At 42.7% G+C, this 27,942-nt stretch overlaps 1 protein-coding gene across 1 annotated transcript in view; it reads right to left on the bottom strand.

Annotated features, from left to right (window-relative positions):
• The window catches only part of NPFFR2 (neuropeptide FF receptor 2), a 45,633-nt gene that overhangs the window by 4,151 nt on the left and 13,540 nt on the right, over nt 1–27,942 (bottom strand). Inside the window, exons 2-4 of the mRNA XM_030563919.1 lie at nt 8,421–8,480; nt 6,402–6,527; nt 5,404–5,743 (exon numbers count right to left, since the gene is read on the bottom strand). Of these exons, the coding sequence (XP_030419779.1) occupies nt 5,404–5,731 (328 nt within the window). The 5' untranslated portion in view covers nt 5,732–5,743; nt 6,402–6,527; nt 8,421–8,480. The remainder of the gene's footprint in view (nt 1–5,403; nt 5,744–6,401; nt 6,528–8,420; nt 8,481–27,942) is intronic.

The raw sequence follows: 27,942 nt of genomic DNA, 5'->3' as shown, positions 1-27,942 counted from the left end.
CACTATAGCTGCAATGGTCTCACATGCTTCCATATAAAACAGGGACCTTACCTTGCAGAGGTATAACTTTCACCTTGTCCTAGCTACCCACAGTATGTATCAACTTAGGCTCATTAGAATTGGTTAATCACTTAAACTCATTCCTGGTTACCAGCTTGCACACTACCCTTTACACGTCATCTCTGAATTGGATCAACAGAGTCTACTGAATCTAACTGAGAGTAATGGCATCTAATCTGTGAAAACGCACGTGCCAAGGGGTAGAAAGGAGGAATGTAGCAAGAAAAGCAATAAGGACAAGATATAGGAAGATGTGTGTTGAAGACGACCATGTCTTATTTTAAATGACACTTGCTGGTGGAATTTATATGCTAAGAAACCAGAGAAGACTACTTCAAGCACCCTTACAAATGTCTGAGTGTGAGTAGGGCTAATGGAGTGTGACTGTACATCTAACATAGACTGCCTCCTTCACCACTCTGAACATGTTTAATTCCCAACACTGCAAATAGTCATAGTAATAACTCTATACTTTCATCACAATGTATTTGTTGGCAAGTGTCCATGTCCGACACTGCAATAATGCACCAATCAAAAGCTCATTTTAGACAGCATGTCCCTCCCATTTCCCACCCTCTTTTTGTCCAGTGAGCTGGCTGCATGGCTCTAAAGGTCCTTTCAAAGGTCCATTTCGAAAGTGCCTCAGTATCGTTTCTGGACCTGTGGGCACTTTCACTGCCATTTGATCATTTTGGAAAACAAAGAGGTTTTTATCTTTATTTAATGTATCCTTCTGAATCTTTAAAATAAATAAATAAATAAAAATATCCCCCTTTTTTTTTTTTAGGAAAATATGCCTTTATGCAACTAGTGCAAATCTAAATAAATAAATGCAAATGGTCAGAAGAATAAATGGGAAGTGATGAGATTATATTGCATGGATTTTCCAAATTTTCATAATTATACAGCAAATTTACCTCACTGGCCGGGTCACTTACAATATTCATATAATTATTAAATATGATTCATAGCCTAATATGTAGCAGCTCCATGACTGTCATACCTGGATTAAACATTCATCATTTGTGAATTGAGAAGGAAGTCTTATTTCCAGGATTCAGCGTACAACCCCCTCATTATAAAAGAAATCTGATGAGATTCAACAAGGACAAGTGCCAAGTCCTGCACTTACGACAGAAGAATCCCATGCACTGCTACAGGCTGGGGACCGTCTGGCTAAGTGGCAATTCTGCAGAAAAGGACCTAGGTGTTACAGTGGACGAGAAGCTGGATATGAGTTGACAGTGTGCCCTTGTTGCCAAGAAGGCTAATGGCATTTTGAGCTGTATAAGTAGGGGCATTGCCAGCAAATTGAGGGACTTGATCATTCCCCTCTGTTCGACATTGGTGAGGCCTCATCTGGAGTACTGTGTCTAGTTTTGGGCCCCGCACTACAAGAAGGATGTGGAAAAATGGGAAAAAGTCCAGCGGAGGGCAACAAAAATGATTAGGGGGATGGAGCACATGACTTATGAGGAGAGGCTGTGAGGGAACTGGGATTGTTTAGTCTGCAGAAGAGAAGGAAGAGGGGGGATTTGATAGCTGCTTTCAGCTACCTGAAAGGGGTTCCAAAGGGGATGGATCTAGACTGTTCTCAGTGGTAGCAGATGACAGAACAAGGAGCAATGGTCTCAAGTTGCAGTGTGGGAGGTCTAGGTTAGATATTAGGAAAAACTATTTCCCTAGGAGGGTGGTGAAGCACTGGAATGGGTTACCTAGGGAGATAGTGGCATCTCCATCCTTGGAGGTTTTTAAGGTCAGGCTTGACAAAGCCCTGGCTGGGATGATTCAGTTGGGAATTGGTCCTGCTTTGAGCAGGGGGTTGGACTGGATGACCTCCTGAGGTCTCTTCCAACCCTGATATTCTATGATTTACAAAGATGTATTATAGTAAAAGAAGAGCATGAAAATTTTTTCACGGGCTATACTTTTCTATCTGTTTTGAAGAACAGAGATAAAAATTGCAACAGCTATCATTCACACAAACTCCCATTCTTCACTTCCCTACACTTCCTTTTGCGATATCTGATGGTAATAGGAGGGTAAAAGAGATGTTCATTGTGATCCAGCCCCTCCAGTTCCTTCTGATAAACATTTTGATGTTTCATCAGAGATCTAATGAACAACAAACAACATTTTTATCTCTGTGCTTCAAACCATTACAAAATTATGGATCATTGCTTTTTTCTGGCTCTTTTTTACTATCAGATACCTCTGTGAATGAAAGGTTTGTATTCTCCTGGAAATTAAACTTGCTTAACTTACATCTAATATAAGAAAGAAATACAGCATTGTAAGCTGTCTGCAAGAGGTTTCGTTTGTTTGTTTTTCTCTTGTTTTTTGAATGCTATGCAAAATTAACAGACCTCTTGCATAGTTTGAGCCAAAGGGGCTAATTTTCAATAATTCAAAGTTACGTGAATAAATACATAACATTTATGAGTCAGTGGGAGAAATTTAGGAATATTTGGGGTTGGGGGACTCAGGGCTTGTAATACCATTAGGGACTCTTTATTAGTTTTAAATAAACATGTAAGAGGGAATGTGTGGAAAAAATTATTTAGATATGTTAGATGTGTGCTCCTTTTGGTGGGTATTGTAGTTTAAATCTCCATTTAACAATAGCAGCAAAGTTGGTGTTAGCTCAGTAATCAGGGTAAAAATTCCTCTACTATTTTAACATTGTACACTAGTGAATGGGCTAAGATTAGGCCAAAAACAAGATAAAGATGCCTTTTATTTTATATATTCAGAAAACGAAAATCAGTAGCAACAAAACCAAAGTCTATGTAGTCATTCTTCAAATATTGATGGCAGGCTCTGAGATACAAAATGCATGTGGGAGCTTAGATGAAACATAAAATAAAGGATACTTGGAACACAAAGTCTGTTTTATCTTTAAAAAACAAAACACCTATTTTTCAATGTCTTAGAAATAATACTGCCCATACAATGGGATATGGTCTTAACTGGACAAATTCAAAGCTGTCTCTCTCTATCCCGTGTGGTTTGAGTGCCATTATGTTGCACTACTCACGTACTATGCATATCCATTATATCTGTTAAAATAATTTGAAATTAAATAGATTTTAAAAATTTGATACAGAAATCTAGATGAACAATCCGCTGATAGGTACACAAGTGCTAGATAGGCTCTTTTGTCAATAGCTACTGGTCAAAAATATTGGGTTTTTTTGTTTGTTTGTATGCTTGTTTTAGTCTAACACAACTCCGGAAGCAAGGGTTCTTTATGCTGTGTCCTTGAAACTAATACATTCTTGGTAATTCACAAATGATAAATTTCCATGACAGGTGAGAAATACATACTTATAAACTGTTTCTATAGAGTATTTTATATCCTATGCAATTAATTAGGTAAAAACATACTAAAATTAAAAGGCCTCTTATGCAGTTTAACCCAATAGGTACTAATTTCTAATAAATGTAAAAAGATAAGAAAGGTATTACTTTGAGCAAATGGAATATGAATAGAGATTAAATCTGTGATACCTCTAGGGGTTCTCTACCAGTTTTGAAAAACAGCTGCTACTAGATTTTAAAGACAGCTATTCGAGGGATTTAATTAGAAAGAGGAAACTTTTATTCCTGGTTGAAAATTAAAAAAACATATATGGCTAACTAGTAGATGGTATATAGGTTTGTGTCTTCTGATTTTGGTATTTAACTTTTAACTTGCATTTTGATATGCTACTGTGTATAATCCCATAAAAAGCCATATTGTTAAAGAGAACCTCCCTCTGACTCAGGAAAATGTGGTACATTTGAACGTGCTCTGATGTATAATTCCATTAAAGATGGTTAAAAATGCCTTTTGATTGGCTCAGCAAATGACTGTTTTTTCCCAAAACTCTTCTGCAGCTTCTGTGCATTTATTTAATTTGATTTATACAGAATTTTATTAGTGGCATTCCAGAATAATTCCATCTGAAAAGAGGTAAAATGCATGAAACATACATGATTTCCCATTTATTCCTCTGTCATCACGCCTTTCTGCATTTATGTAATTGATTTAGAATTGTACTAGTAGTTGTATACAACAATTTAATTGAATATATTCAGATTTATGCTAACTGCATAAAAGCACATTTTCCTAAAAGGTAAGGAAAAGGCATGAAATTTATGTTTGTTTTTAATCAGTCTCATTAAGAATAGATTTTTAAAAAATAGTTTTCTCAAAAGAGCTGAGTGGCACCATAAATGCACACCTGTCCAAAATGATACTGATGGGCCTCAGAAAGGGTAGTTGGGACTTTGAAATCCATACAGACAACTTATGTGACAAAAAGGGGGCTGAGGGGAAGAAAGGTGAGCAGTTTAACACAGGCTTATATCACAGCACTGGGTGTGGACACCTGTCAAAAAATATGTGGGGAGGAAATAAAGTTATTCCCACTAATGTTCATCACATTGTGTAATTGTGTCCAATGTCTGACATCAAAACAAGCTCAGTTCAGGGATGACCATACCTATTTAAATGAAAAATATATATATATTAAATTAACCACATGAAAAATCTGGCATATAAATATAGTCAATTTAAAAAGTCAAAATTTGCCAACTGATCACACACAGTTGCCAGGCTATTTTCTATTCTGTTCCTGGTTCTGCTCTCATTTACACCAGATTTTTGTCAACTGAAGTCAACAAAGCTTTGCTGTTGTACACTTGGTGTACTGGCCTTCTAGGAATGCCTGAGGTACCTGAGAAAACAGATGTGCCTTAGCTGTGGGTGTGCTAATGGCTGGCAAACACTCACTTTTGATGATAACCCTCTATACTGTGGTGGTGATCTCTGCCATGGTTAGGTAAGGATTGGTGACAGACAGAGCTCAGAAGGTTGACATTTATCTGAGCCTTTGGAGGCTAAAAAACTGGGTTTGAGATTTTTACAAAAAAATAATCTGTGTGAGATTTTTTTAAGCTGTCTGATTTTAATCCTTCTGGAAACAGAAAGAGGGGAGATTCACTCAGTACTTTCACATTCCCAACTCTGGCTAGGACTTGGAAGTGCAGGGACATGAAAAATAACAAAGAAAAAAAATGAACTGGAGGCCAGGTCCTTGGGTCCAGCCAAGATTCACTCACTGCAAGACCACAGAAGTGATGGGAAAGGTGGCCAAGTTGGTGCCCTCTTGATCCTGGGGGGCAGCCAAGGACTGGACTGGCTCCCTTTTGTATATCTGAGTAGCCTCAGAGCATGGTAACTCATGCCTCCAACACACATCTCCCCCCACACATCCCTGATGCCAGGGGGAGTTGGAAGTGGTGGTGAAGAGCTAGCTAGGCTGACTTTTTATCATTGTGGGGTTGGGGTTCACCTACCTGCTATGATGTTATCCAGGAGAGTGGTGGGCATGCAGAATATCCCCACCAGTAAGTCACTGACCGCCAGATTCAAGATGAAGAGGTTTGTGACTGTGCGCATGTGCTTGCTCCTCAGAACAATGAAGCAAACCACTCCATTGCCAAGCATACACAGGAGGAAGATGAGGAGGTAGGAGATGATGAAGATGGCTGCCACTGGTGGCTGATGAAGGTAGAAGTCCACATAGGAAATGTTATCGTCTGGGTATGGATACTTGTATGTGCCACTGAAACTCCATATGTGAGGCCAACTGAGTGAAGAATTGGAATCCACTTTCTCATCCATATTGAATTGTGCCTTGTAAGATTAAGAAAAAGAGCATACTATAATATGCCTGAAAGCGGCCTAAAGCGATCTGTGTGCCTATTTCCCATTAAAATAGGCACTGCTGCTGTACTATAATCTGTACAAACAATTATATATACACCACATCTGGCACCTGTACTCTGCCCACACATATTTGCCAGGACTGATTATAGCAGCCCATCATCTGAGCAGCCACAAACAGCTGCTGCTTTTTCTTTCAAAATATACAATGTACCATAGAAGTTACTCCTTCTTTCCTTCACTAATTGGGGTGCTGTGGTTTCTAGGTGTCCAATTTGAGACAGCTTGGGCCTCCTGTTTAGACATGGCTTCTGCAGGCGCTCAATGGGCTGTGTTTAAAATTGGGCACCCAAAATTAAAGGCCACTTTAAAAAAAATGTGGGCCTTTCCATCTGGTACTTCACACTTCTCAGAGCTAGAGTAAGGAGATTTCAGTCATTAGAAATCTAGGAATCCTTCGTTTCCAACGGGATGAGGCTTTTGTTTCTAGCAACTGGAGATCATAAGATATCATGAGACTTTAATGTCAGGCTATTTCTACTGTGGTATGTTTAGCTATGTATCTGAAAGGGGATGTGATCGTTCCGTTTTCTGTGAGCTGCACCTTCCAATGAAGAGAAGTTGCTACCTGTTTGCAACGGCAGCTGCGAGACTGTTGATCTTTTGTGTTTCGCTTCAGGTGCAGAGTATTAGTGAATCACCGTTCTCTCTCTCTCTCACTCACAGAGACTTTATATTTGTTGTTTCTTCTTTCCTTTAACAAGAAATAAGACATTTAAACCAGGAAATGCATATTTTGTGCTTAGGATCATCTAGCAGTTAAGGTGCTGGCCTAGAACTCAAGATATCTGGATTCATTTCCTGGCTCTGCTGCTGACTACCAATGTAACTGTGGGTAAGTCATACTTAATCTGTCTGTGCCCCAGCTCCCCATCTAAAAAAAGTAGATAATACTGCCTTTCCCACTCTTCATCCATCTCATATATTTGCACTGTAAGCTCCTTAAAGCAGAGATCATCTCTCACTCTGTCTTTGTACAGCACCTTGCACTGTGGCGCTCTGATCAGGGTTGAGGCATCTACGTACTACTGCAATATGATTTATAAATACTAATAATAAATACTGAATTATGTTTCTTAGAGCTTTTTTAAATTTGCTTGCTTGTAAAATGTTTCCTATCTTTGTGCCTTCCTTGGGTATATTAGAAAACTTAACCGAGTTCTGCATCATCCTGGAATGCAGTAGATTTGACTAACCAAGAATCGTAAAGTGCCAATGGTGGTTAGAATTAGAAATGAGGGGGGAGTGTTTTGGTGACATGGGCATCTGAGTCTGACAGCATCAAACTTTTATCGGTCATTGCCCACAGATATTTCAACAGTGTTGTTGACTATTCTAGAGTGGCCCTTAGAGGCAATGTGATCTGTGCAGTTTTCTCTTCCCCACCCCACCCCAAAGAACCCACTCATCAAACTACACACAGTAACCTATTGAAAACAACACTGTAAGCGAGATTGTGACCCAATCTCGAGAGCTGTGCCAAGGAGTCAGGGATCATAGGCTAGCTCAGCCATTGATATCCAGTAATACTGTATTGATGGTAGCTCAATAGATAGGTGCGGCTGAGCATGTTCAAATGCAGCTAGTTAACATTTCCACCTGAACCATTCACCTGCCTTGGAACTTAAAAACATCTTGCGGAATTTCACACTGCAAAAACTTGATCTAACATTTTTCAGTTTTACTGTGACGAGGTTGCTGCACGAACCATAATATTTTGCAAACAAACTAGAAGAAAGCGCTTGGGATTTAAAACACGTCTTCCCCCTTATATGTTTTCATCAATGTTTGAAGTGCTTTTTTTCTGGTCCCACCTAAATACTGGGGCATAGAATGTAGGGTTTTAAGGACAGATTGTAAAGCCATTCCTCACGTGAGTGACATTGTCATCAGTGGAATTGCTTTGTGAGGAAGGGGTTCACAAGCTGGCCCTGAGTGTTTAGACTGATTTAGTCAAAATAGAAATAACTAAGAGGTAGAACCCTCCCATGCTCCACCCATGGCACACCAAAATGGGATGCCACTCACAGGAGTTGCACAGCTGTAAGGAGAGACAATGAAATTATAAACGTGTTGGCCTTTCCGTTACTTAACTATTCCTTTGTAACCGAGAGCTGAGCCTCGCTTGCTCACAGTTCTCTCAGTGCTAGCCCAGCTCTGCTTTTATCGTGTTTAATTTTTATTTAGAGATTTTTGTCTCTCTCTCTTCAAACTTTGTTTCAGTTTGCATGTGTGCAATTGGTGGCAGAGACTGCACACTTAGGGCTATGCTTTTGTCAGATGTTCATAAGTCAGGGAACCTGGTCACTGATCTCAGAGAGGAAGGGGTCATTAACTTCAGAGGAAAAGGGGATCATATGATCAAAAATGAGGGCTCTGCAAGGACTGTCCCCAGCAGGTGCTGAGTGGGAGCTAGTATCAACCAATGTGAGAACAAGGACTGCTACAGAACAAGAGAATTGCCTGGTGAGTGCAGTTGCAATACCTCACCTAGATGTTCCCCAGGTTTGCATGTCCATACTTCTCAAGAAATGAGTGGACACCAAACCAACCAAAATGGCAGACAATGAGAACTGTGGGTACTTACCTACCACCTCTGAAAAGCAGGCCCCAAGTGCCACAGCAAATCAGCCTTGTTCAGAAAAGCCTTCCAATGTAGAAAAAGAGGAAAATCTTGTTATGAAACCCTTTCGCATTATATGTCTTATACAGAAAGTAACTTTCTAGATCACTGCCTAACATATATCCCAATAGTACATAACCCTTTATGGGCCAGATCCTCAGCTGATGTAAATAGATGTAGCTCTGTTGCTGGCCCTATTCTTGTACACAAAACTATATATAAAATTAAAAGGAGGGGAAAAGCAAAAATCGTTGTGTAGGAAGGATTTTTGTTCACCTTGAACCTGAAATACAAAACAAATATTAATAATGCAGCTGACAAAATATTTCCACCACACTTCCACCTGGTGTTGAGGAGTTATACTGTGCAGATATTTTAGATTCATCCTCTTTTTATTTTACATTTATATTTATATATTGATATTTTTTGCCCTCTAGATCCAGTAGAACTGTGAGATCCTGCACATTCTTAATCATAATCTTAAACCATATCAGACTCTTAACCTGTGTGACACAACCCATGTAAAATGGATATTAGTCACCAGATTACACTTACATTGATGTCATGATATCTACAGTGACTCCAGAGGCCCTAACCTCTTTTCAGCACCCAAGTGGCTTAAACCGATTCTTGGTTTTATCTTCGATGGAGACTTTGAAACTCAACTAAATTAGATACTGAATAAGGTCAGATTTCTATCCAACGTACAACTGACAATTTGGAAGTAATTTAATTAAAACAGGCTTATTTATTTATATACTGAACAGGCATATCTAACTAAGTCAAAGGAGCAGTGTTGATTTTAGTAAGACCAACTAACTTCATATTAAAATAGGTGACAAGACACAAAAATAATAAATAAGAAAGGAAGCTCTCAAGACACTTCCAATAATTGTTTCTCTTGACTGGGTCATAAATTGAACTTGGGAGCATCCATGAGTGTGACTAGTCGTGGAGAAGGAACAGAAATGCTGGCTGGATCTTCTCTTTTGATGGAGAATTGTGATGGGCCCACGAGTGTTAAAAGTGCGTCAGTGTGTGAATATAGACACTGGCAAATAATGACACCCAGGACTGGCCTCAAATCAGGGTTCTGAAGAAGAGATGTGTATATTGGAGCTGGAATGGTGTAAATAGCCATGCTAGCTCTGATCTACGGCAAAGGAAAGGCTCTGCCACCAGGGAGGCAGCAGGAAACTACACTGCCAAAAATAGCAGTGTAGACAGGGAAGGCACGGCTTGGGCATGGGGGGGGAGAGAGAGAGAGAGAGAGCTGAGAGAGAGAGCTGAACCCATAGGGTTCAAATATGTCTTTACTCGTCTAAGCAATGCCTCACCATCTACACTGCTATTTATAATCATTCTAGGGGCATGCAGTGCATGTCCTCTGTATGCCACCATAAGATCTGTGCAGTATAGACATACCTCCAGAGCCAGGCTCTGGGTAGATAATACATGGCTTGGGATGGGACCTTATTCCACTGCTGGGATGACTAAAATAAGGACACATTCTGTCCCAGTGGAAACACCAAAAATTGGTGGGAAGTCCTGATTTTGTTTTAAAAGTTGTATTTAGCTTCATTTTGTTACTAATCAAGACAAACCTGTGGGGATGCCTAGCTACCAACATTACAGATTGCTGCTGAGACTCACCGAGATACTTAATGAAAAGTAAATGAAACACCAAGAAATGAAGCAGCATGTGTAAACAATGCTGCATCACCGATTTGTCTTGCAGGGTAAACAAAGCATCATAACATAGCTTTATAAAGGTAATAGGATAGTGCAATCAAAATATAAGAAATTCACACCCATGCGGAGGGCCAGCAGGAAGCTGCTGCCTCATTTAAGACTCACAGCCTATTTGGAAGGCTTAAGTGGGACACTGGCAGTACAGTCAACCCCCTATGTTCTTAAAGAGCAGAAGTCAGTCCCCCAAAACCCATGAGATTTAAAAAAAAAATACATTTTTGCTTCTTTTTATTTGCCTTCTGGTTTTGAGCCTCTGAAGTTGACTTGTTTCAAGTTTTCAACCATGAGGACTAGAAATTTACTTTTTATTTTAAAAGAAAGCTAAGATTCTTATAGAATCACTTGACCCCAGGTACTGGGGCTTTAAGGAGAAGACAAAATATCAGGAAAGTTGGCAACACTGCAATGGTGCAAAGACCTTGCGCTGCTCTTTTGCAATGGCATGAATTTCATGCTGTGTTGCATTCCCTGATTTGCATGGCTCCCAGAGAATCTTTGCCATCAAAGGGCAGCAGAGGGGTAGGGGAGGAAATGTCATTGCAGGGAAAAGAAAATTGTGTGCAGATGCCTCTTGCCTTCAGCAGATCTATGGCTCTTCCAGAGATCTATAGATTGTAGGGGATGAACTCCCTGCCATTTCAGAGAAAGAATTAAGAGGAAAGTCCATCAACCAGATGTGCCCTTGCTCTGTGCCCTATGTTGTCATTTATATCAGTGCAAAATGCTGCTATTCTGATTTAGAAGGGTTTTACAAACAATTTGGGTCCATGGGTATGTCTACACTGCAGTTAGACACCCGTGGCTGGCCCGTGCCAGCTGACGCAGGCTTGTGGGGCTTGGACTAAGGGCTGTTTAACTGCAGTGTAGATGTTTGGGATCAGTCTGCCACCTCACAGGGTCCTAGAGCCTGAGCTCCAGCCCAAGCCTGAACACCTACATCGCAATGAAAAGGGGCCTTAGCCCAAACCCTGCGAGCCCGAGTCAGCTGGCAGGGGCCAACCATGGGCATCTAGACATACCCCGTGAGTACAAAGTCTCTGCTGTCTTTAGTATGACTCCTTAATCAATGGGGAAATGGAATGAATGCATACAACTAAAGCAAGCTACACTGATAGGCATGCCTATCTAGTGCACTGTTTCCTGCAAATGCACATCTCTGTCCCTTCCCATATATCCGCAAGATTCTACCTCTCTGTCTTTTAATGAATTATCCATAGACTGTGATTTTTCTCAAGTGTGTGTGTGCGCATCCAAAATTATTCCCCAAATAAATACCCCTAAATAAATTGGGATAAGTTTTGGTCTGTACTCTAACTTTTCTGGAGCAATTGGCTGCAGATATTCCACAGTTAAAATCTGAGCTGTTTTTATTGAACATCTAGGGCCTGTTTCACCTCTCTGCTACTCCAGTTCTATGCCAGTGTAACTCTGCTGGAACCAGCGTGAAATTGCAGTAACCCGGTGGTGAGTCAGATTTCTGGAGTAGCCACCGTGGTACGTTTCTTATTCCCTGGCTAGATGAGTTCAAAGCCTTAGAATCAGAATTCTAGGGTGAATATTATAGATTGTAAATTCACTCTCTTCTCAAACATTTTGTAGTATTTGTTTCAAATTCGCAGCTTTAGCAAACAAGGCTGGCTGTAAACTCGTTCACTGGACTGTTCAAGGGAAGTGAATCCAGAAAGGGGTGGAAACACAATAGAAACTAATTCACAGTGAATTGTTTTGCAGCGTTCATCCTCTCATTCAAGCCCACCATTGGAAGACACTCCTAGCTATACATAATAACACTTTTATATACTTACAAAGAAGAATAATGTGAGACAAACAACTTCAAGCTGGGGGGAAACTGTACTTTCAAAAGGCAGCCTCCCCCTCTGCGATATCAGTGCCCTTCTCCCTCTCACTGTTGCCCTGCTGTTGAGGTTTTGTGTTGCTTTTAGATAGAATGTCCCTGAGCCAGGATGCTTGAGCCAGATCCTGGTCTATGTGAAGTCTGCTTTGTGCTGCTCTGACCTAAATGGCCAACTAAGGATTTCTGTAGCGCATGGGGAGTCCCCAAGCAGGGGTGCTGCAACAATTTTTATAGTGGGGGTGCTGATGATGGAAACCATGTGTTAGGCATTTGTTGTTACTACTTCGAGCCAGAGCGCATGGCGGAGCACCCAGTATCCCCAGTTCCAGCACCTCTGTCCCGAAGTAGCACAGAGCCAGTGTAACCAGCCCAATGCCTCTTTGGCCACGTCTTGCCCAACATACCCTCTGTGCTGCAGGCTCAGAGTCCTGTACTGCTCCAGTCATCCTCAGTTGACACAGTAACCTTTTGTGGGGAGGCACTTGAGCTGGGCATCTGCTAGATCAACCTCAGGGATACTCTAACTCATGCCAGGTCTACACTTAAAACACTACAGCAGCGCAGTTGCAGCACTTCTGAAAGTTGCCGACCCCTGGTATATACTGAAGCGGTGTGCCAAGTCTTCATTTATTCACTCTGATTTAAGGTTTTGCGTGCCGGTAATACATTTTAGCGTTTTTAGAAGGTCTCTTTCTACAAGTCCATAATATATAACTAAACTATTGTTATATGTAAAGTAAATAAGTTTTTTTAAATGTTTAAGAAGCTTCCTTTAAAATTAAATTAAAATGAAGAGCCCCCCCGAACCGGTGACCAGGGCCCAGGCAATGTGAGTGCCACTGAAAATCAGCTTGTGTGCCACCTTCGGCACCTGTGCCATAGGTTGCCTACCCCTGGTGTAGACACTCAATGCAGTAATGGGAGAGGTTCTCCCACCACTGTAGTTAATCCACCTCCCCGAGAAGCAGGAGCTAGGTTAACAGAAGGATTCTTCCATTGACCTAGTACCGTCTGCACCCCTGAACAATGTAAGTAGGCCAATAAAAGTTTTAGTGAAGACCAGCTCTTGAGACCAGTTCAGCCACAGTGATCAGGGGCATACAACACATTTGTCCCTCAGCTCTTGGACTGAGCTCGGCTTTGCTTGACTGGATCCAAGGACAGGGCCTTTTGACATTGTACTTGCTGGCAGAGCCCTACGTATATATCTTTCGTGTCCTATAAAGATGAATTACAATAAGAGAAACTTCATGAAGTCAAAGCACATTTGAAGGTAATGACATTCTTGCATATTCTGTAGCTGGTCTGAGATGAATGTGGCACCGTGAATAGTGCTGTTATTCTCAAGGTTTCCAAAAATGAATACGAATCAGGAATATTAATTCCACAGCTTGGAGACTACTGTGTGGTAGGGAACTTTTTGTTGGGTTGAAAGTGATGGAGGAGAGCATTGGCATGAAAGAGGAAAACAAGAAGGAATCTTTTATGCATGGACATGGGCCTTGCTGGTTAAAATAGACAAGGATAAATAACCTGCAGAAGCTGAGATGACAGATGCATAAGTCATTTGAGGAACAGGAAAATATCATAATGTGATGCATAAATTCTATGAGGCAATAAATAAAAATGATCTATTTTAAAAACAGAGAGACAAGGCAGGTAAGGTAATATTTTGCATTGGACCAGCTTCTGTTGGTGAGAGAGATGAGCTTTCAAGCTGACACAGAGCTGAAAACCTGCGAAGGAGCTCTGTGTAGCTAGAAAGCTCGTCTCTTGCACCAACACAAGCTGGTCCAATAAAAGATTTTACCTCACCCATCTTATCTCATTAATATCTGGGACCAACACAGCTACAACAACACTGCAAACTTTAAAAAAAAACACTTGACAAGGGCACAGAGGGCAGCATAATTACCTGCCTTTAAATTTCATGAGACAGAGAAGGGAGGAAGAATTGGCAGAGAGATTATTTTTTTTAATATGCAAAATGAAAATCTGTGAAAGATGAGAGCCAAATCCTCAGCATTGTTCCACTGAATTAAATGCAAAGAGGCCAGTTTATGTTAAATGAAGATCTAGCCCTGGGACTTTAACAAAGCCATGCTTTGGAAGGAATAAGAAATGGATTTTTATAGATGACACTTGCAGTAAATTACTTTGTATGAGTGTATAGGCAACTATAGTCAGGTAAGAGTTTTTGTTTGGAGATGTACTGAAATTAAAAAAAAAAATTTGGCAAAGACAGAATTTATTTGCACCCAATTGTCACATGCAATTGTTTTTTTTAAATCAAATAACCTGCTGAACACAGTGAAACAGCAAACAAATGAAATTCTGAATGAGATGAGAATGAAGTTTATGAATTAAAAACCTTTCAAGTCCTAGGAAGGGACCATGCATCAAATTCACAGTATTAAATAATGCTTTTGGAAGGATAACTCACTCTCTTTTGAGAGTTGTATAGCACTCTAGGCTCAAATCCTGAGCCCTGGACCTATCCCAATATGTGAGGGGTAGAGGGGGGCGCAGGAGAATCCTCTCTCACATGCTGTCCAAGCCCCTCTGCACACAGAGAATAGAGGTCAGGGCTCCCAAGTATATCTCATGTGACAGTTGTGCATGTGGTAGCCCAGCTGCCTGTCCAAATCTCAGTCTGAATATCGGGTGTCTGGCTGAGATGCAGGCAGAAGCTGCAGAGCCCACTGTTGGCTGCTGGAGGATGCTGTAGAACATCTCCTGTCTGCCATCCCCACTACAGAAGATGAAAGGGTTCAGTACTAGCCCCAGGCGGTTCCCAGGCGGTGACACTCTGCCCGCAGCCAAACTCCAGACCACAAGAAAGATCCCTGCAGCTCAGCCAGACCAGGCTCCACTACCCCCAGCTACACCGCAGGCCCCTGCTCTCCAAAGAGACTTCGGTCCCCCAGACAGACCTCTGCTTTCCTCCTAGACAGCACCCATTCACCAACCCCAGCTCTGTCATCTCCCAGGATCCACTCGCATACCTGAGCCATACATGCACCCACCCCTGAAAGTGACTCACTACCCTCAAGCAGCACCCAGAAACTCCCAGCTATTTCAGACCCACTCCACCACCCAATACCCAGCAAACATCCCAGAACCTACCCACCTTACCCAGACACCCCCCAGAACCCTCATGTCAGGTTCTGGGCAACTGCACTTGTATTGCCCCTCTATGGTCCGGCAAGGGCACCCACTCTAGGCTTCCAGCTCCCCAGCCAGTGGTAGACCTGGAGTTTGGCCTGACCGGAGGATACTCAACGTGGACCACCGTGTGGGAGAGTTGCCAAGCCTACCCCTCGCCAGCTACCCTGAAGAATCACTGAACCTTCCCGTCACCAGTTGCCCAGAGGAGTCACTGAGCCTACCCCTCACCAGCTACCCTGAGGATCCAATGGTGATCGACCCCCCCGAGGACATCACCTTGACACAGGTACCTCCAGAGGGGGAGTTGGGAAGTAGCCTGGGGGCAGCCGACCCTAGTCTGGCTGCAGTACTGCCAGAGCCCATGTCAGTGTATTGTGGCCGGGATCCTCACTGACTCAGCAGTGGGTCTTCTGCCACTGTTAGGGCCCCAGGATGGGATGCACTGGAGTGGGATGGCCTGTGTCCCCCCTGCCACCCAATGTGTGGGTGGCTGTCTCCCCCTCCCCAAGCTGCTTGGAGCCTGAAACCTGGATGTGCAATTTACCTGTGTTTGCTCAGCCCCTGCTTGAGGGCCTGAGTCTTGAACTCATTACTGCCCCGCCCCGCCCCAGGGCCTGGGCCTGTTAACTGCTAACGGTTACCCGTGTTTGCTCAGCCCCTGCTGGACGGCTTGAGTCAGGACTCCTGTGGCCCGACTGATTCCCCAGGGGCCAAGGAAGGTGGCGTGGTTCCCTGACGAACCCTCCCTACAGGGAATTAGCAGGGATGGCATGTGAGAATCATGCCAAGATCCATGCCAAGATCCAGAGAAAGCAGAAAATGTGCTCGACTGCACCACATGTGCTAGGACATGGGATTGGGTTTGCCAAGAGGCAAACACAGACAGACTGATTACCATCTGTCAATTAATACCTGATAGCCAACGAAGATGACAGTTTTAGATTTAGAATATATCCCCCCAGCCAGACTGAAATACATATCCCCAAGAACAGTAGAAGAGCCCGATCAATAAGCAACCTGATGGATTAGGCAGGGACTCACAAAACAACCCGTGAGGTTCTACGCTTATGTCTAAACGCCCATTGGAGAGAGAGCAACCTGACTTGGGGGAAGGTAGGGTTAGAAAAAAATGCTTTGGAAGGGAAAAAAAAAAAAAGGCTTCACCTAATGTGATAATGAGCTTTAATACTGGAGCCTTGAGAAAGAGATTTTATGGGAGAGGAGGGAAATTCTTGCTTTCTGGACAAGATGGGGTCTGGCACACTCCTCACAGAAGAGGTCAGAGCCAGGACTTGCTCTTTAAACATATGAGCCTTTCTTTTCTTTAAGTAAGCTGAGAGTACCTCAGCTAGTGGAGATTGTGGGGAGTTTGATTTCAATCTGTCAAACGAGCTGTTTTTGCTATAACAACAGAGAGAAAATGGAATTAATAAATCTTGATTTAAGCAGTTGTACTGTTGTGTGGGTGTTTTCAAGCAGCTGGTGTCCAAGGAGAAAAGAACCCTGAAACCTTGAAGGAGAGGTGCTGGCCAGTAAGGAAACCTGCTCAGCTTGATCAGAGAACAAGTGCAGAGTTGTCCTCTCTCAGTGAGGTATATTGCAAAAGGCTACCGCAGTAACACGTAGGGGCCAATGCTTAACAGACCAAGGCAGAGACTTCAGTTGACTGATAGTTGGGTCATAAAGCAGTGCCGTAACAAGGGCGAGGTGAGTTCAGCGCTTGCCTCAGGTGCGCAAAGCAGACGGGCGCAGATCTACCACGATCAGCGGCACTTTGGCAGCAACTCTACTGCCACTGCTTCTTTGGCAGCAATTCGGCAGCGGGTCCTTGAGTCCCTGTCGGAGGGAAGGACCTGCCACCGAATTGCCGCCGCCGCTTGATTCATAATTCGGCAGCAATTCGGCTGCGGGTCTCTCTCTCCAAGAGGGACTCAGGGACCCGCCGCCGAATTGCCTCAGAAGAGCCTGGAGCCAGCCCTTGCCTCGGGCACAAAAATTCCTTGTTATGGCTCTGTCATAAAGTTCTGCCTTTCTCATCTGTGGGTTCTGCAAAACGTGCATTGTGAGTTGCCATTGTGTGTAACAGAATTTATAGCGAATGGTTTCTCTTTTTTAAAATAGGAAAACTGAAATTACCAAGGGATTTTCCACTTACAGTAGAACCTCAGTGTTACCAGCACCTCGGGAATGGAGGTTGTTTGTAACTCTGAAATATTCATAACGCTGAACAAAATGTTATGGTTCTTTCAAAAGTTTACGACTGAACATTGACTTAATACAGCTTTGAAACTTTACTATGCAGAGGAAAAATACTGCTTTTAAATGAAATAAGCACAGAAACAGTTTTCTTACCTTGTCAAATCTTTTTTTTAACCTTTCCCTTTATTTTTTTAGTAGTTTACAAGTAATACAGTACTATACTGTTTTTGCTTTTTTCCCTCCCTCTGCTGCTGCCTGATTGTGCACTTCCGGATTCAAATGAGGTGTGTGGCTGACCAGTCAGTTTGTAAATCTGGTGTTTATAACGTTGAGGTTCTACTGTAGTTGAAAAGTCCAGTAAATCTTTAGGAAGATGGATGAATCCATGACACAAAGATAATTCAGGGGATGAATTCGATCTGTAAGCTAATGGACTATCCTATTTGCCTTCTGAAGCTTGGATTCCAGCCTGACATGGACCTCTTGGGAAAATGTGTTTGATGGTCTGCTTTCAGTTCTTCTTTATAAACATCACAAAACTACTATACACTTTAGCTCAGGTTAGCATGTCTGCTGAAAAGAAGCTCAAGACAAGAAAAGCAGGAGTATTGCAGATCCAACTGAGGGACACTAGCAGAGCTGTTGAGAAATTTGCCTGGCACCTGCTTGTTCTGTCAAGGAATCTAATATGATATGTGTGTAACCCCCATTAATGTTAACAAGAGCTAGGATCACATTAAATGAGGACTTGACCCAGATCCCTGGCTCAAGCCAGCCCTCTTAGACCTTCACTTTTACAAGCACAAAATTCAAACACAAGTGAAAAAAATAATTCTTCACGGAATTGATCTGCTAGTATTCTCAGTGCTAGGCAGAAAAAATTGGATTTTATCTGTTCTCATTCAGACCATTTTGTTTTACTCATTAATTAAATGTCACTTGCTATAATTGTGAGAAATTGATTGAGATCACCTTCCAGATTACTTTTCTGAAGCAGAGATTGAAAATTATGAATAGAATAATATGAACACAGTAGCCATATACGCTTTTTCTCACTAATTAACACCTTCCTCAGTACCTTGAGCAGACAAGCCAGGATTTGGGAGCTATGGACCTGAACTGCCATATAGACTGGAACAGGAGTGGCATTTCTTAGTTTTGGGGGGATGGAAATGATGTGGGGACATTTGCACAGCTAATAACCACTCTTTGCTGGATGAACAGAGAACTTCAGTCTCAAGGGCTGCTAATGTGATCTGTTCTAGTCTGGTCCTTACAAAGCACCCATCCCTGTGGCATATCTTTCATGAACAATAAATATCCACTTAGGTTTTTAATAAATGAATAAAATCATATTAAAAAGGCTCAGATAGAAAAAGTCAGAGTAACCTGTTTGGTAAAGGACTTCTTGTAGTGTCATATTTAAGACAATTTTCCTTCCTAATGTATCAGCAGACATGAAATGAGAGCTTCTGGATAATGATTTATATATTACATAAGGGGAGAAACGTCAGATGGAAATTTATAAAACTTTTCAAGAATTGAGAAAAAAAGATCTTACCAAATAGTCAGTATGTTTTTCTGAAACTGTTTCACAGCACAATTATCTTAAGAGTTAAAATGCACTAGCAGTTAGAATCCGGCCTGGGGAAAAAAACAGATGAGAGCTTTGAGGTTTACTTTGTGTGTTGCTGATTTTCCTTTGAAGCTGTATGTGTTTGTTCTTATTAACATCAAACTCATTTACTGGTGAACCCCCAGTGAGGTAAATTAAGTGCCACTACCAGTTATCAAATGTACAAACAAACCTCTCCGTTTGAAGGTGGTTTTGTCACAACTAGAAAAATAAAATTCCATCAGAAATGGGGAGCGAATTCTTCACTCTAAAAGTAATGGCTGAATTATAAATATGGCTGATATACTCCTCTCTTCTCTGATTGTATTCCCTTGCCATCTCTGAGACAGGCCGTGTGGAAGCATGCTCCCTCCAGTAGATGTGGTCAATGGTTATTCCCTGCCACTCCATCTGCTTGATATTTGTTCTGGACTTTTATGCCCAATGACAGGTCAGCCATGGAAGATCATAATGAGGCATTGGAAGCTGAGAGCATCTCTGCTCCATCAAGCATCTGTCCATGCTCAGAAGAAACCTCGGTACCTGCAGACCCTCGTTGTTCCACTTCAAGAGACTGAACTTCCCAATTCTCCCTCCTCAAGCTGCCCTGCCCACTGAGTAAGCTCCCTCAGTCTCTCACAGCCGCACCCCTCACAATCCAGAGGAGGCAGAGGACTTAGGATTCACTATGAACTTCTTGTTCCCATGGAGGATCATCCAGAGGAGCAGACCTTAGAAGCCACTCATACTCCTAAGCTCTCTGTGGGATAGTTATGGAATGAAAGAATTAAAGATAGCTTAATTTTGGTTAAGAAAATTATATGTTTGCTTTCTAGTTTGTGGTGGTAAGTAGAAAAAGGTCCTAATCAGTAAGTATGGGAAGGCCATGAGAACAATGAGTTAGAAGACCAGAATGGAATGGGAAAGATGTGTGGTTTAAAAAGTAACTAATAAAATACAGGAAAGTTTTCTCTCAATGAGAGGGGGGCTATAGCTACAAGACAAAGAAAAAATGTCTTGTAAAATATAAGCACGAACCTTCCCACGCACCAATGTTATCTTGAAACTGAGGCCCATGTGAAGAAAAGGGCCACAGAAGAAAACCTGTTGATAAGAAAGGTGGGAGCAGGAGGGTAAGGAAGAGAAGGCCTTAGAATGAGAAAAGTAGCAAGGGTGAACTGTCCCTGACTGGGTTTTACTGACACTAACAATTATATTTGCTGAAGAGTCATAAATCTAGTCCAATCACATAGGAGTGAGCTGGGATTAAAGGACTCTTCTCTGGTCTGGTCCATCTGTGAGTATAAATGATTGCAAATTTGTAACTGTTTTGTTACTGTCTAGGTGTTGTAAATGCTTAATGGTTAGGCTTGTATACATGTTTAGAGCAATAGTATGAATAGCATTTGGGCTTTGGATTTCATAAAGGAATTTATGGTTAAGTTCATGTCTGCCCTAACTTGTTAACATTCATAACTCAAAATTCCAGCACTTTTTGACATGAAAGCAAAGCTGTCCATTGCATGCTTCGGCTGCAGATTTACTTATCTAAGGGAAACGTATCCTACCAGCATCCATCAGCCGAAGCACTGGGCTCCAACCCAGCATAAAGAGACGACAAACTCTGCTGTGAAGCTCCTGCCAAGCATTTCAAAAATCTTTGTTACAGCAGCATGAAAGAAAGCTCTGCAGGTCAGAAAGGATTCCTAGCCTAGACCATTTAGATACTCCTGATCTGGAGAAGACTTTTCTGTGATTCTTGACAAGCAGGACTCACCTTTGCATCCTACTTTTGAGCCATGCTGAGCTCTCTTCTGCTGCAGCCAAAGGTTGGGCTCACATTGCTAGCAGACTTGAAGAACTTTCATGCAAAACTGGCAATGCTCTTGTAGTGTGCAAGCTCCATAGACAGAAATTTTCTGTCACCACCAGAAATTGTAGCCCCAAAGTTTGCTCTTGCAATGATTACAATCACCACAGGTGAAAGGCTCCCTCTTGTGGAGCTCAGACGCTACACAGGAGCATAAAGATTTCATTACAGAATCTGTTTCTGCATTAAACTATAGAGCTTACCAAATGGAAAAATTTCTGTGTAGATATTATCTATGATATTATTTTAATTATGCCGGTAGTACTGCTCTGCTCAACAACAGCAAAAGTCATTACTGTGTATGTGCAAAACCGAGATTTTACTTCCTATGAATGGACCTTGCCAATGAAAAATACTGTTCTGAAAACTGGACACACAGCTTTGACTATAGAGCTATTACAGTAGCATACCGCCCTCAAACCACTCTAAGATTAGCTAGGAGAATATGAGTCTGCTACTTATGCCGCCCTAGGGCTCGTCCCTGGTGCACCTAAAACCATAATTAACTTCAGCAGACATTGAGGATGCCTAGCAAACTCAAGGACAATAAAGCAGAAGAAGTAATGTGAGAGTTGCTCAACAGAACTCATCACTGAAGAAGACGCTTTTCTAGGTTGCATCGCTCATTTTTCAACTTCAAAAAATATGACAAAAATGCCCTCTTCTATTTTATTCTCCTTCTCTTTGGTGAATAACATCACCTAATCTCACAGGGTCGTATGAAGATAAGTTTATTAAAGCTTGTGGAGCACTCAGACACTATAATGAGATCACCATAGAAATGCCCGGGAGGAAATTAATAATGTATTCAGGGCAGAGTTTGGATAGTGTGTGTTAAATAATACATGGGACCACACACTGAATGAGGATAAGCAGAAATATTGAAAAACTTCCCATTCAGAGGTCCTGTGGGGGAAAATAAGGTAAGAGACCATGTAATTAAATATTGTATCATAATGCATATGCACATGGGGACTGAATTAAGGTTGCCCGATCAACCTTAATTCCTGCATTTCCTATCTTCTGAATGCTTGATTTTGCAACCAGGGCCGGCTCCAGGCACTAGTGCACCGAGCAGGTGCTTGGGGTGGTCAACAGAAAGGGGCGGCACATCCGAGTCTTCGGCGGCGGGACCCTCAGTCCCTCTCAGAGGGAAGGACCTGCCGCTGAAGAATAAAGCAGCAGCGGGAGAGCTGCCACCGATCGTGGCTTTTTTTTCTTCCCCTGCTGCTTGGGGCAGCAAACACACTGCGGCGCAAACAGCAGTGGCCCCAGGGCATCCCCCACGCATGACGTACTGCTGCTGCCAGGGCCGGCTCTAGGCTTTTGCCACCTGAAGGCAAAAAAAAAAAAAAAAGGATGGCCAGAATGCTGCCCCGGAAAATGTGCCGCCTCGAGCACGTGCTTTGTTTGCTGGTGCCTAGAGCCGACCCTGCCTGCTGTTAATTGATTAATCTTGTTAGACTGACCTAACACTTGGTAAAGCACCCCGCCCCCATCCTTTCATGTATTTACACCTGCTCCTGTATTTTTTACTTCATACATCTGAAGAAGTGGGTTCTAGCCCACGAAAGCTTATGCCCAAATAAATTTGTTAGTCTCTAAGGTGCCAGAAGGATGCCCCCTTTTTTGTTTATTTAGCTGATACAGACTAACACAGTTACCACTGAAACCCTTCAGCGCTGTTACTTTTTATTGTACATTTTCCAAAAGAGACTAGGACTCACTGGAAGAAAGTTGTAAAAATGTTGATAACCAGAAAGGTGCTAAAACCAGCATTTAAAAAGTACTGGGCATATTTTGTAATTTGTCCATGTATGTGGGATGAGACTCTAGGACCATGGGCAAAGCCCATTGACTCAATGCTAAGAGTCCAATTGACTTGAGAAGGTTTGGATCAGGTCCTTGGTCTTCAGGAGAGGCCAAATCCTGCAGCCACAGGAAGGGCTGCAGAAAACCCTGAACACTGTGGGGCTGGAACATTTCCATTGCAGGTGTGAATCAGCCCAGGCAGTTCACGCCACAAGAAGCTGCAGAGCACAGCTCCTTGTGCACTAGCACAGGAGAGAGTGTTTTGGAGACAGGCCTGGGGAGGAATGGAACTTGTGCATCCATTGCCTCCTCAAATCTACCAGCCTAAGGAGGATATTGCAGACATGGGCTCATTTCTCTAATAAAACCTAGACAGAGGTTCATTAAATAGTCATCCCTTTGGAACTCTGCCTGTAATTTCTGCTACAGCTTGAGAACAGCTCGGTTTATGGCTACCCTTTGCCCTCAAATTATTTTTTGATTCAGTGAGGGAAAAATGGCCTCAGCTGTAGGGAACTACGTGCTGGGCATGAAGTTAAAGTGGCTTGTTTAGAATGTCCAGTGTTGTCTCCAGGCCCTTCCATAAAGAGTGACTTTGCGCACATCACATTCTACTGGCTAGAGATCTCCCTTGGAATAACCTGAGCTGCTTTGTGCTCTGCTCCCACACCTGGCAGGTGCTCTTGGCAACAAGGAATTTGGCTTTTGTACCTTAGCAGCTGTACTGTCAATCATTAGTTGTTTCCTGTATCTTTCCCAGTGCCTAATGCTGAAGTCCTTGTGCATGCAAAATACCTAGTGGTGTCAGGGACTGGGGAGTTAGACTTCTAATTTGCCATCTTGTATCATTACAGATTTTCATCTGCTCCATCCTTTCATTGTGGAGTGAAATTCACACTGGTGCAGTGTCCAAATATTAAGACGATAAGAATGGCTGTACTGAGTCAGACCAAAGGTCCATCTAGCCCAGTATCCTGTCTTTCAACAGTAGCCAATGCCAGGTGCCCCAGAGGGAATGAACAGATCAGGTAAATCATCAAGTGATCCATCCCCTGTCACTCATTCCCAGCTTCAGGCAAACAGGCTAGGGACACCATCCCTGTCCATCCTGGCTAATAGCCATTGATGGGCCTATCCTCCATGAATTTATCTAGTTCTATTTTGAACCGTTATAGTCTTAGCCTTCTGAACATCTTCTGGCAACGAGTCCCACTGGTTGACTGTGTGTTGTGTGAAAAAATACCACGCCGTTTATGTGCCAGTTAAACCCTAATTTATGCTTTGTACTGGAACTCCCTTTAAGAACTCATCCAAAAACAATACTACTTTTGTATATTTAATCCAGCACATGAATTGTAGAAAACGGGCAAATATTTGGGAATTATAAGGACCGGAAGAACCATAAAATAGGCCAGAGCACTTGTATCAATGTAAATGGAGAAGAGAGACAGAATGGAGGTGGAGTGTCAGACATCTGGCTGTACGTGTTACTTGTTTAGTCTGAGCACAGGTGACTAAACAAACTTGCAGTGGAGGAAAGAATGCGAGAAGGGGCTGAAAGCTGTAGATCCCAGCTGTGGTGAGCAGGGGGTGAATGGAAAGAGGGGTGCTGCAGGCATGGAACCCCTTCCCTACCTGAGTTACTTGCTGGTTGGTCTGTGGGATTCCTGTTCCGGGCAAGTAAGGAGGGGGAGAACAGAGTTAGGGCTGGTCACACTTTATCACCCATAGGCCAAATGGAAGCAAGTTGCTGTAGACTGAGTCTGCAATAACTAGCACCGGTTCCCCCTCTATCACGGCTTAAATTTGTGACAGGGCCTGGCCATTCAGAGCCCCCGGCACCTCTGGGCCTGGCCATTCAGAGCCCCCGGCACCTCTGGGCTTCCAGCATCGGTTATGAAAGTAAAAAAATTGCTTGATTCCCGGCACCTCTTTCATTACAAATTAAGGTGTGGAATCCTTCCATGCTGCCTGGCACTGCATGAAGCCAGAGAGCTGGCCAGCAATACAGAAGCCAGGGGCCACACTATGAATGGCCTTGATTTCTGGCAGATCCCCTGAGTTCTGCTTGGGCCAAGGAACAGACTAGCATTTGGGTGCTACTATATAGAGTGATCGGCTCATGTTTCTAGAGTTATGATGACATGGGGAAAAGCTGGGGAGAGAGAATTTAAGCAAAACAATCAGCTATTTAAATGTTGGCAGAAACAACTGAATGGTCAAATAGATTTTCAACATTAATTTCGTTGTATTATTCCATTAGTGGAGTCATTTTGGCCAAGTATGCAAACAGCTCTCCTCCAGGCACAGCAGCATGGGAGCCAGAGGATGGTAGGATGTTCACCGATCAGAAAAATGAACAAGGCAATAATCTGTGCTTCGTGTACAGGTCACCTGGATAAATCTCCAGGTCCTGTTCTGCTTTAAGCCTAGCATCTTAGGACACTCTTAGTTTGATTAATATATTTGGCTTGCTATAGCTATTTTAATGGGTCTTGAAATACTTGTAACATTGTTACTATAACTTCCTTTCACAACCAAGTTGCATTTAAGATGTAGTAACTCAGGCCTAGACTGCCATGTTCCTTCTAGCCTTGACTAAGAGTATGTCCTCACAGCGGCTGGGAGGTACAATTCCCAGTCCAGGTAGACATATGCTCATTGGCTCTGCTAGAACCTAAAGATAGCAGTGTGGCTGTGGTGGTGTGGGTGGTAGCACAGATTAGCTATGTGAGAACAATCCCACCCAAGCCCTTGGGTAAGTACTCGGGTGACTAGTCCAAGCTGCCATTCGTGCTGTTGCAGCCACACTGCTAATTTTAGGTGTTTGCTTGACAAGAGCTAGCACATGTATGTCTACCAGCGCTGCAAATTACACCTTCCAACTACTGTGTAAACATACCCTGGATTAGTGCAGGGACAAGGAGTCATGGCTTCTTCCTTTGCTGCTCCCTTGGCTAAGGTAATCAAACACCCAACTACAAACATTCCAGGTTGACAGGGGCCTCTGGTGAATCATAATAAAACAGGGGCATTGCTAGGTATGTCAGCTGTGTCTCCAGGCTGGTGATGGCATTTCAAGGAACGACTGTCTCCTCCCTGGAGATGGAGCCTCCCTATCAGAAATGCAGCATGCAGTCTGATTCTCCACTGCCTTGCACCTTGCACAGCCCTTGACACTTGGGCAAAATGGGGGAAGAAATGCTATCAAATGTGAATGGTACCATTTCACACTCACTTTGCACAAGTTTAAATGAAAGTGGTAGAGAGTCAGGCCCACAGACTTAGGTCTTCAGTTTGCTTGTGCCGTTGAATGTATGTCTTAATAAACAATTTTTCTAGTATCCCTCCAAACTTTTAATGTTCTACAACAAAATACTAATTTTATATGCCAGACACAAGCTAATATAACATAGCTGCTGGAAATGAGGACATTACTTTTATTTCCATCCACCATCATCCCACCACTTCCCAAGTTGCTTAAAAACAAACACCCTACTTTCAGTAACATTTTTTATTAGTTGTTCTTTTAAGATGTACAATTTTGCAAGTACCTTTACTGGTTAGATTGCCCAGGAAATTCATTTCCAGTTAAACTGCTATGAAACTGAACTATGAAATGTTCCCTTTTGATATCCCCACAAACTCCTTCTATTCTGCCTCAGTCTCAGTGCTACTGTGCACTGCTAATTAGAAATCTGAATAATAATGAATATAGTCATGTGAAGAGTGCTTGCACCATGCTCCTTTGCACGGCTAGATTTCCACTGCACTCCCCAGAAATTGCTGAGCCATAGGATTACTCAAATCACAAGTTATTTTAACCTATCAATGTCACTACCTGTCATAAGAAAAGAACAGACATGGAGCCATACAGAGCCTAAAACTCTGAATATATTAATGGCAACCCTGAAGCTAATAGAATAACTTACATTTATATAGAGACTCTCATCCCAAAAGAGGGTATATACATTCTTTTGTATGAAGACAGGAGTCCCTTCACAGCTGTTTAATGGGGCATGGTAAGATTATCAAGCACAACAGCTGTGGGTGGGAAGTGAAGAATAATATATCATAGCCTGATGAAACTACAGGGGGAATCTCTGGCCCTTGTCTGTTATCAAATTAAAGGGACAAGTCACAAACCAGTTGTAATAATATTGTTAGAGATTGAGGCCTTGTCTACACCGTGGATTTACCACCATTGCAACCATTAGTGTAGCTGCACTGGTGTAAATGCCCAGTGTAGACAAGGAAAGCGAAAGTTTACATACATGGAACCTATCTCTGCTTGAAACTTAGCTTAGCTCAACTAGTGCCAGTCACAGCTTTCCTTGTCTAGCCTGAGGGCTTCTGCTGGTGCTGCTATCTTGGTGACTCGCAATGACGGCTGCATCCCTGGCAGATCCCCCATGCAGACAAGACTGAGATCATCAGGGCTGTGTAGCTCTAGCTCAAAGTAATGTAATTTTCTAGTTTGGCTTCTTACATATTACAATCAACTCATTAGCTGGAGGCCAACACTCCCACTCTGTCTAATCTGAGCCATTATCTGGTTTGTAGTAGCCTGGGAATGTGTGTAATTCTGTGGGCAAGTTAATGACAGAAAGGTTAGGGAGGTGACATTTGACCTATAAGACTCAACTTCAGTGGTGTCACCCTCTGTGGCATAGCAGGAGGGACTTGCTGCCCCTCCTCCCAGCCTCCAGCTCCTCCAGTTGGTGGAGATTTTGATAATACAATGACATCAGAAAAAGATTGAGTTCGATATCATTCAAAAGTCCTTTCTCACACGAATACCATGATACTAAACATGACAAACTAAGAACAATTATGTAGCTATATATTCAAGAAATTACTTAAAAATTAAAGTTGTTTTAATTATACTTTAACACGGGGGGACCAAGGAAGGTGCTTCTGGCTGGTTATAGGCGCTGCAAGGGTCAAGGCAGGTAGTTGCTGGCAGGAACCAGGAGAGCAAGGAAGGAGCTCCTGGCTGGCTGCTGGGACTCAAAGACAAGGGAAAGGGCCCAGGCAAATGCAGTTAGTTAAAGGGACATTGCACGAGGCTGCTATACATAAAAGGTTCCTGGGTTGGAGCCTGGAGCAGTTGGCAGGCTCAGGTCCCCCCACCTCCACCCACAACAGACACTGGAGAAGTGACTATGACCTGAGAAGGGAATTTAGACAGGCCCAGGGAAGGGACTGTATGTGG

Source organism: Gopherus evgoodei, chromosome 5 (assembly GCF_007399415.2).
Source record: "Gopherus evgoodei ecotype Sinaloan lineage chromosome 5, rGopEvg1_v1.p, whole genome shotgun sequence".
NCBI lineage: Eukaryota > Metazoa > Chordata > Testudines > Testudinidae > Gopherus > Gopherus evgoodei.
This window is presented reverse-complemented; position numbering and strand designations above follow the sequence as displayed.